Below are 9,260 nucleotides of genomic sequence, written 5' to 3'. Positions count from 1 at the left end.
GGAAAATTGAGTCCTTACAGATTAACAGATTTTCAGCAAAGAATTCGATACTTTTCTGAATCGATTTAATTCTCATTAAAATATTATCACAGTAAAACGTATATACTTCGTTCAGCGTACGCTGTATCAATTTCATCGAATTACCAAACCGAGGTCACCGTTGGAAAATCGAAATAACGAATTTAGTAATTCGAAAAACAGCCAGAAATTGCACATACTTCGCCGATGTTATCGTAATAAGCTCGCTTCGTAGTTTCGAATTACAGTTTTTACTCTCTAAAAATATTTGTTCATCACGTCCCGCGAGCAACCTAATTACACATTATATAATTGACAAAACGAATGCTACAAAAACATTAATAACAGTCCGAAACGAGAAAAGCAAATGGACCAATAATGCTTCCCGTTGGATATCGGACATCGGTATTTCAGATAATTAAAGTATCGTTACTACAAAGTTCCCTGTACACGTAATTAACTTAAAGGAAGTACAATTTCCACGAAACAAAACCGTCGTCGCTGGTACGTTCGATTCAAAGTCCGTTGATATTCGAAAAGAAATATATTTTTATCGAAATGACTTTCTTCCGAACAGTAAATTCTAACGTTTAAAAAAGAAAAGGGAAGAAAAAAGCAGTAATCTGTTTGGTATTAACATGCAGTACATAAACATAGATTATCGACATAATGAAGAAGAGATAAAAAATAATAGAAAAGTTACATGCTAAGGTAGCCGCGAGCGTGGTTTCGCCGACGACCAACCAAATACGCAATTAAAACTATAATCACTAATCCTGCGAGTGCACAGCCTACTGCTATCGGTACAACGTCGGGTGTATCAAAAGCGCAATCCTTGGCTGAAACACGAGAAAGTTAACGAAACATTAGAAAATACATAATATCACCGTCATGGTTCCCTTGTAATCATATTTAATTCGATTTCACTAGTATCGCTGATATTCTCAAAAAAAAAAAATTATCAACGACATAATTCACTTATTTTGCTCAGAGGTTTCGCAACTCACCTAAACCGAAATTTGTAGAATTATCTGTCTTGAACGCCTGGAATTGCAATCCTGATACTGTAATGACGCCAGAGTCTGCGGTGGAGCCGTTCATCTTCAGGTTCAATGTCTGTTTCTTTAAGCATCTATAGGAGTTTGTTAATCCAGCTGCATAGGTGGTCGGCTCGTGTATCAGAACCAAGGACTGATCTGGTAAAAAAAAGAGAGAATAAAATATATATGTCCGGTAACACATAAGTACGGGAAATCTTTAAAGAAATCGCAGGATCTTACTTAATGTTGTGTTCAGAAAATCTGTTACTGGAAGAACAACCTCCAAGTGGTGAAGAGAATAATGATGTGTGCTTTCGTTTTTCGTGAAGTGCAGCGACATGTTGCCGACAGGCGCGTTTTTCGGGGACCACGTCAATGTGAGCACCTGTTCGAGTTTGCCGCAGTTTCCGCTTGCCTTGGTGGTTGCATTATCCATTGGTATGTCAAACGTTATGTGGGAGACCTGAAGTATTGTATTTTTTGTTCATTATTACTTATTTACGAGTAATTAGACAGTGGATTTTTATGCGAAACAGAGAATAGAGTTTCTGTTTGTCTCCTGTGTGATGCAGATAGTTTTGAACTAATTTAAACCAATGAATTCTCTCTGGTTACAAACCGTTTTGTTGGCCTTCGGATAACTGATGTTGAACTGCACAGACATCTGTACCACAATGCAAGTCGTATTGGCCTCGCTTACTATCCATTTGGCAGGGTTCTGTGGAGGTAATGGTGTTGTAGGCACCACTGGGGCAACTGTAGTTGTCGGGGTAGGCGTAGTGTCCGGAGCGGTTGAAGTAGTTGAAGGTGTTGTAGAAGAGGTGGTGGTTGAAGGAGTGGTGGTTGAAGGAGTGGTGGTTGAGGTGGTGGTTGAGGTGGTGGTTGAAGGAGTGGTGGTGGTAGTAGTTGTGGAGGTGGTGGTTTTGGAGGTAGTTTTATCTGTACTACTCGCAGGAGGTTGAGTCACAGTCACATCATCCGAAGGCTTCTTATCATCATGGACTGATGGTGTCAACACAGCTGCCTCATCAGTCAGATGTTTCAATGCTTCATCAGTCAGATGTTCTTCAGAATTCTGTGCAGCATTGTGCTTTTGAAATGACAAAGCAGCAGTAGGAGTGTCGTCCTTTACAAGGACGATTCCTTGTCCCTCATCTATCATAAAAACAATATATGTATAAGGAGCACAGAAATGTTTAGAACAGTGAATGATCTAAATGCTAGGAGCATGCAATATCAAATTTTTATACATGTAAGTCTCTTGCCTATCCAAACGCTATTCAATGGTATAGTTAACGAATACAGAGTCCCTTGACTACAAAAGCAAAATCACAGAAGTTTCTTTGTTACATACAAAATATTACAAATAGAACACTTCATTTATTTAATTAGGAATACATGCAAAATAGACTTTAATTTGCGGATAAATAATAAATTTACACAACTTACTAGTACTGAGACAACGATCAAAGGAATTTCGAAGACAGCTATGTTTAAATATAAATCTCTATGAATATTTTAACTGTCATTTCTCTGTGTTCGGAAGATTTTTGTGTAAATTGACAAATCGTGCGATACGGATTAAACGTAGTTATAAAATAATATAGAGAACGATAAGGGGACCGTGAGTAATCGAAGAGAAAAAAAAAACAAAATATGTGGAACTGAAATTCATAAAAAAAATTCAACACGCGTTTTCAAACAGAAATGAAAATTCTTCTATGTCGTATCAGCAAACTTAACTGTCATTCGTAACGAGAGAGTACGGATTCTGAAAGTTTGAAAAATCATACCCAAAAAGTAAAGCGTTGTGAAGCAGAAGAGTAGCAAAAACTTCGACATCATCGTGAGTTCCGGTTTGCTGGAAACAAGCAGAAATTAACGAAAGCTTCAGCTTCGTGATCGTCGAAGAATGCAAACCTCGATGGTAGATTGAGGAAATCTGTGCAATTTCGTCGCGTATGACATAAAACGCTGGTAGATGTTCAATGTAACTCCGTTCTCTTAAAATGTCGTTCACAAATAGACTTTGCTTCAACTGGTACACCGACGATGGGAGTACACATACATATACATATGTATATACTTTTCCGCCCCTCTCTGGCTATCAAGAGACACCAAGAAAAATGAAAGCTTTTTCTTATGTTGTGATATTCGATGGCAGGTGCGCAGCGCTCAGCTCATACGTGGCAGGGCTAGTAATTAATTCTTTTGACGTTCGCTCGTTTCATCACTTGCATATATAATTCAGACATAGGCGAAGAACGGTCTAACAGTGTATTCTTCTTAAAAAAGTCATTAAGATGTTGAAAAAATTCAATTTTGTATGTATTGGTATTCTTATCGTGTTACGCCTCCATACCATAACATTATAGAGGTGAAACTCCAGCGCTTTTAAAACAACTTCTAGTGCGCATGCGTCAGCACATAGTGCCTTGTGAACATAGCTTTGAATTCCGTATTGAAGCATACGGACACTAATTCATATACTATGAAAACAGCTAAAAATAAAATTAACATTTCTAGTGATTTTAGTTTGTGAAAATGTTTACATTTCACTTGTTTATAATTCAAATATTCCCGTTAGACATCACTGAATGTTATATATAATTCTGAACGCATGCGCACTTGAATACAGAGTTCATAGGCTATCTACGCAGGGGGCAATTTACGGACGCATGCGCAGTAAGAATGATTCAGTTTCTGTTGAGTTTCATTTCTACAACAATTCTCCGTGCACATACTCTGTGGCTATGGTGTCTCTACACCATAAAACATCGTCTCATAGATGAGAATGCTATTCATTACGACCTACAGAAGGTTAAAGTGAGAGTACAATAGCACCGAGCGTTATCATTTGAAGCTTTATTCGTTTGTAACTTAATAAACATCGCTGTTTGAAAGAATCATTTGAAGGACTGTAATGCTTTGATTACTCACGAAATTCACATGACCAATCCTGCTCCCGCCCAGCTGGAGCCATTATACACAGCGCAACAGTAAAAACGTCTATTCAATATGTTGTTTTTTGTATTATTCTTTTATGCTCCATAATTATATTTCTTTGAACGACCCATTTAAAAGAATCCTATTATGAAATCCAAATTAATTTCAGCAAATCTATGACATTGTTAAAATGTTCTCGAGTGAAACTAAAATTGTAAGCCGAATTTAAAGAAATTTTTTTCATTTCATTCATTGTTAACATACGACTACATTCTACGAATTATTAAATGTAGCCAATTTGCGTTCACATGTTTCAGTTTATTGGACTCTATCTATATTGCATACTATGGAAGATGTAAAAAGGGAGGTTATAATGTCACTAAAACTTTGTGTAGGGTAGACAGGCGAAGAAGCTTAAGTTTCTGTTTTTTATCTTTACATGCTTATGTGACGTATTGTAGATAATTAATAAAACGTAGGAACCTTTTTATTCGTTGACTCAGTTTTGTTCGAAAAAAACTACAAGTGAGTACTCGGTAATCACGAAATGTTGTGATACAATTTATGGTAACTTAACCTTATCGTGTGATCTGTCTATTTATTTATAAGTGCGTTGTAGTTTCTGTGTTATTCGCGTTGATATTTGTTAATTTGAGTTCATATAGGATTCGTAGTAGATCTCTATCTAATTTCGAATCCCCTTTATTTGAATTGTATAGAAATCTCAATCATAAGATTATAATTAACGAAAACAAATATTCCTTGAGTTGTATTTACATAAAGTTAGTGTAACCATTAATTTATTAGTTCATCAATAACACTTTAGCTCACAGTCGATTAATGTTTTAGCAACAGAGTAATGGAGTCCGATTATGATGAAAACCATGGTGGTTGGACAGACGAAATGTCCAGGACCAACGAGGATTGTGGAGGAGAAGATAGCTTTGATAATCCTCAAGAAATTTTAAATGAGTGTTTAGATAAGTTCAAAACTCCAGATTACATCATGGAACCCGGTATATTTATGCAACTCAAAAGGTAAGGTGTATTTTAAGGGACAATGTATCTTTGGAAATATTTTTTTAAATATACTTTATATATTCTTTTAGATACTTTCAAGCTGGTGGTAATCCTGAACAAGTAATAGAATTATTATCGAAAAATTACACTGCCTGTGCTCAAATGGCAAATCTCTTAGCAGAATGGCTAATTCTTGCTGGAGTGAAAGTCTCAGATGTTCAAGCAATGGTGGAAAATAATTTGAAAGATATGATACTGAAGACTTTTGACCCTAAAAAGGCAGACAAAATTTTCACAGAGGAGGGTGAAGTACGTCCAACTAATTTGGCTTAATTAACTCTGGTTTGTGTGATCTTCAAACTTTGTTGATTCGAAAAACACTTAAAAATGAATGTCTTTTACGTTAGACTCCTGCCTGGTTAACAGAGATGATTCAGCATCCCACATGGAGATCTCTTATTTATAGGCTTGCGGAAGAATACCCTGATTGCTTGATGTTAAATTTTACTATAAAGGTATAGACCTATAATAACTCTTCAGAGCTACGTTTTATTTTCAATCTTTACAGTTGAATTTATTTTCTCCTAGCTTATATCCGACGCAGGCTTCCAAGGTGAAATTACAAGCATCTCGACGGCAGCCCAACAAATTGAAGTATTTTCACGAGTTCTAAAAACTGCGATCGCTGGCTTTTTACAAAATACAGACGATTGGCAATCCAGTATACAAGAATGCGCGGTTAGTAATGCGATCACGCACTTAACACATGGAAACGGCGATTTCATCTTGTCACATCTTATTTGATTTCATTGTTAATGTTCAACGATTTTACAAGTATGTCTACATACGATTTTTCTGTTAGTAGAAAATGGTATGTCATGGACAACATACCTACGTGTACAGTCAAGTGTTGTTGCAAATTTTGGCACAAGAATCACGCGGTGGATTCATGATGAAAAGGCTTTCTCAAGAGATCACGAAATGTGCCCAGCAAAAGTAAGAAGAAACGATTTAACGTATTACAGTGTGAAAGGGTTAATTATTATACATTTCTATTGATCATGTACCGCGTGTTCAGCCACCACGATGTTACTCCGATAACGATGGCATTAAACGGAGCTTCGAGTAGTCCTAACGCGTGCCAGGCATTGGCGTCTATGTTATCGCGGAATACTCTAAATCCTGCCGACATTAGTGTTCTATTTCGTAACTATTCCACCGCGGAACCACCTCCGATAGAGTTACTTCGAAACCCACAGTTTCTAGGTAAGAATGTACTTATTCGGTTCTATCCGTTATTTGAAAAATGGTATGTCAATATACATTTTCGTATTTATTGCAGAATTGTTGGTCGACGCACTTTTCAAGCCTAGCGTCAAAATTAATCCCGAGCATAAGCCAAAGTATATTTATTTATTGGCTTACGCAGCCAGTGTGTGCGATATCCCAGCTAAGAAAGGTCACGCTCGCAAGTTAAACAAAGACGATTTGAAAACGACTATCCAGGCGATTGAGAAGGTGCATAATATTTGCAACATTAACAAAGGATCCACCGAATTGGTCGCCGAATTGCATACTTTATACCAATGCATAAGGTACGCTTAATTAAGGGTCCTCCGGTATTATTAATATAAATACAAGTGTAGGAACTTATTAATCCTATATACATTTATTTAGGTTTCCTGTCGTGAGTGTAGGTGTAATTAGGTGGGTGGAATGCACCGTGACTGAACCATCGTACTTCAAATTGTGCACAGAACATTGTCCTGTGCACCTTGCGCTGCTAGACGAGGTGGTCGTCTGCCACCCTCTCTTGCATCCGAAAGTGTTGCAACTTCTTGTACAGTTATTCGAAAGTAAACAGGACGAACTAGAGATACTTGTACAGGTATGAATTTCCGAAAATGCATTCTCAAGTACCCTTTATCGTTCAAATAAAAAAAGTATAGAGACATTTTTACATTAATGTTGTACAGCTGGAGATGAAAAAGATGTTGATTGATAGAATGGTCAATCTATTGAGCAAAGGTTGCGTGGTACCTGTGGTGTGTTATATTAAACAATGTTGGCAACGGGGAGATACTGATGTTTCCTTAATTAGATACTTCGTTACAGAGGTACGAATCTGTTTATCATTAATGAATGAATTAATGAATACCTTACAGTTGCATCAATCAAATTTTATTGTTAGGTATTAGAAGCCATTGCTCCACCGTACACAACCGAATTTGTTCACTTATTTTTACCGATGGTGGAAGACGAAGAAATTACAGGAACAATGCGTGGTGATAGCGATAACGATCTCGTTTCTGAATTTATCGGTAAATATCGTTCGTTATCTTTACAAATTACAAAGCAAGGTTGTTTTAAATGTAGCAATGTATCTTTCCAGTACACTGTAAAGCACATTGCCCTACCATAAGGTGATGCATCTTAATAAACAAAGGTAGGTCGATTTGGAAAAAAGGACTTGCAACTCCGAGAGAAATATTTTTACTTCAGATGAGCATATGTGGAATTACCATATATAAGTTACTACTGTATTAAACTTTGCTGTCTCTTCTTTCATGCGTAATGTATGTGGATGTGTGAACCTAGGAAAAGGATGACTTCCTCTCATCTGTGATATCCCAATTTAGACTTTTTCTGCAAAAAACACAGATAGCGTAAACAGAATGTAATTTGTGTAAATTATTACATTTCTTGCATTTGTTAATAAAGAGAAACTAAAACGGTTTACTTTTTCTAACAGTACAATATTGTTAAATGACATGCTATTGTAAAACGTTAATTGTCGCACAAAAAATTTTTACAAAAGGAAATCAAACATATCCGGGCTTTTCTTGAAATTTGTCTATGTAAATAGTAGTTATGTACTCTCGCAAACAGGGTTAATTTCACACAAATCTCAACCAATCGTTACGTGGAACTGTAAACTTACAAATTCTCGTATCTATTACTTTTCATCTGTAATTAAACATTTTTCTGTAGTACATTACTTAAGCAAGTGAACCATGTAACTCAAATGGAACATAACTATAGGAAACTAAATTTTTCTGTTGAAATTAAATCTTAAAAATATGAACATGTACATGTAATTGTACAAAGAAATACTTGTTTAGAGTTGATCTCCTGAAGTTACATATATGGTACACATATAATAAATAAACCTCGATTAAAAATTATATCAAAATTAGCTAGATAACATTGTTTTTGAATATACTTACTAGCTGGTTTACCATCTTTCCACTGAGTAAATCTTACGTTTACATCGTCGCGTTTCATAGCTTCTGCCCTAACGTCAGCTTTCAAAGCTTGCCTAACAAGTTTCGCAGCAATTTGTGAATAATTGATGTAACTACAATACAAAATTCAACGTGAAATACTCATAAGTTACATAACATATTTGAAATAATATTAATATGTGCTAACAGTAGACATATTTCAATAGAATTTTCTTACTTTAATCCTGCTTGTCTCCACGCAGACATTTTTATGTTTCGTTTTAGTTTGAATTAGAGAAAATTTTAACTTATCTTTACGACGACGTGCTAAGAGAACCAACTAACTTTGAGTCGGGACGTCGGGGAGTCTGGTAAAGTGAAGTTATCTACAACTCAGGATAATGATTTTTGTAGAAGCGAAACTCAAATGGAACTCCCGCGAAACCTTGAAACGTCCATTGTAGGCATGCGCGCAGAAAATCCACGAAGTTTCATCTCTGTGAGAATATTCTGAGTCTATGGATACAGAAGTATCGAACATAGACGCTTAATATACAAGATGACCAACTCGATTTCTATTTTAGAATTTCATTCGAATCTGGCCAGTTTACCTACGTGGCCTTGAGGCGCCACGCTCCAAACAGGAACTAGGAGAAGCTTCCTAGCGATCTTCACGCTACAAACGGCCGCTAGGAGAAGCTCGAATGACAGTGTGCGTGCCGTGTGCGTGTGCCATGGTATGCCGCACACAACGCTAGATCCGCAAGAACGAAAAAGGTTGCAAGGGTTCGGGAGGCGGCAAATCATTGTTCGATAATGCAAAGATGGGGCTTTCCAGGGGTGAAAAGCGTTAGATAAAAGATAAATCTAGAGCGCTCGCGAACGAACAGGTCCTACTTTCGCGTTTTCTAGGCGTAATTTGCAATATTCGGCAGAATGTAGATATAAGGACACATTTTCTTAAATAACCGGGTTCTTATGGAGAATGTTGACGGCGAGCGCTCTAGATTTA

The 9,260-nt window shown here is 36.7% G+C and overlaps 3 protein-coding genes across 10 annotated transcripts; 1 reads left to right on the top strand and 2 right to left on the bottom strand.

The window, feature by feature from the left end:
• Positions 1-43: 43 nt before the first annotated feature.
• Positions 44-3,341, bottom strand: Lamp1 (lysosome-associated membrane glycoprotein 1). The gene is made up of 6 exons (XM_076798819.1): positions 2,979-3,341; positions 2,852-2,919; positions 1,678-2,213; positions 1,299-1,521; positions 1,026-1,214; positions 44-857 (listed from the first exon to the last, which is right to left on the bottom strand). Exons 2-6 carry the CDS (start codon positions 2,901-2,903, stop codon positions 718-720), a joined length of 1,140 nt encoding a protein of 379 aa, XP_076654934.1. The 5' UTR covers positions 2,904-2,919; positions 2,979-3,341; the 3' UTR covers positions 44-717.
• Positions 3,342-3,717: 376 nt separating this feature from the next.
• Th1 (negative elongation factor complex member TH1) lies at positions 3,718-7,763 on the top strand. Of its 7 annotated transcripts, none has more exons than XM_076798816.1 (12): positions 3,718-4,057; positions 4,854-5,042; positions 5,114-5,333; positions 5,432-5,539; positions 5,613-5,762; positions 5,890-6,020; positions 6,103-6,290; positions 6,367-6,619; positions 6,702-6,912; positions 7,001-7,141; positions 7,216-7,345; positions 7,417-7,763. In XM_076798816.1, exons 1-12 carry the CDS (start codon positions 4,008-4,010, stop codon positions 7,449-7,451), a joined length of 1,806 nt encoding a protein of 601 aa, XP_076654931.1. In that variant the 5' UTR covers positions 3,718-4,007; the 3' UTR covers positions 7,452-7,763. The 7 variants fall into 7 exon arrangements, with proteins under 7 accessions (XP_076654931.1, XP_076654924.1, XP_076654928.1 ...); XM_076798810.1 differs by adding an exon at positions 4,322-4,529 and having other exon boundaries at positions 3,729-4,078; positions 7,216-7,763; XM_076798812.1 differs by lacking the exon at positions 3,718-4,057 and adding exons at positions 4,116-4,218; positions 4,322-4,529 and having other exon boundaries at positions 7,216-7,763.
• LOC143360197 (protein stunted) lies at positions 7,504-8,647 on the bottom strand. Of its 2 annotated transcripts, XM_076798838.1 has the most exons (4): positions 8,487-8,647; positions 8,252-8,382; positions 7,966-7,991; positions 7,504-7,670 (listed from the first exon to the last, which is right to left on the bottom strand). In XM_076798838.1, exons 1-3 carry the CDS (start codon positions 8,513-8,515, stop codon positions 7,981-7,983), a joined length of 171 nt encoding a protein of 56 aa, XP_076654953.1. In that variant the 5' UTR covers positions 8,516-8,647; the 3' UTR covers positions 7,504-7,670; positions 7,966-7,980. The 2 variants fall into 2 exon arrangements, with proteins under 2 accessions (XP_076654953.1, XP_076654952.1); XM_076798837.1 differs by lacking the exon at positions 7,966-7,991 and having other exon boundaries at positions 8,487-8,645.
• Positions 8,648-9,260: the final 613 nt, after the last annotated feature.

This window comes from Halictus rubicundus, chromosome 13, assembly GCF_050948215.1.
Source record: "Halictus rubicundus isolate RS-2024b chromosome 13, iyHalRubi1_principal, whole genome shotgun sequence".
NCBI classification, from domain to species: Eukaryota; Metazoa; Arthropoda; class Insecta; order Hymenoptera; family Halictidae; genus Halictus; species Halictus rubicundus.
Note: the sequence above shows the minus strand (reverse complement) of the source record. Positions and strands in the feature narration are given on the sequence as shown.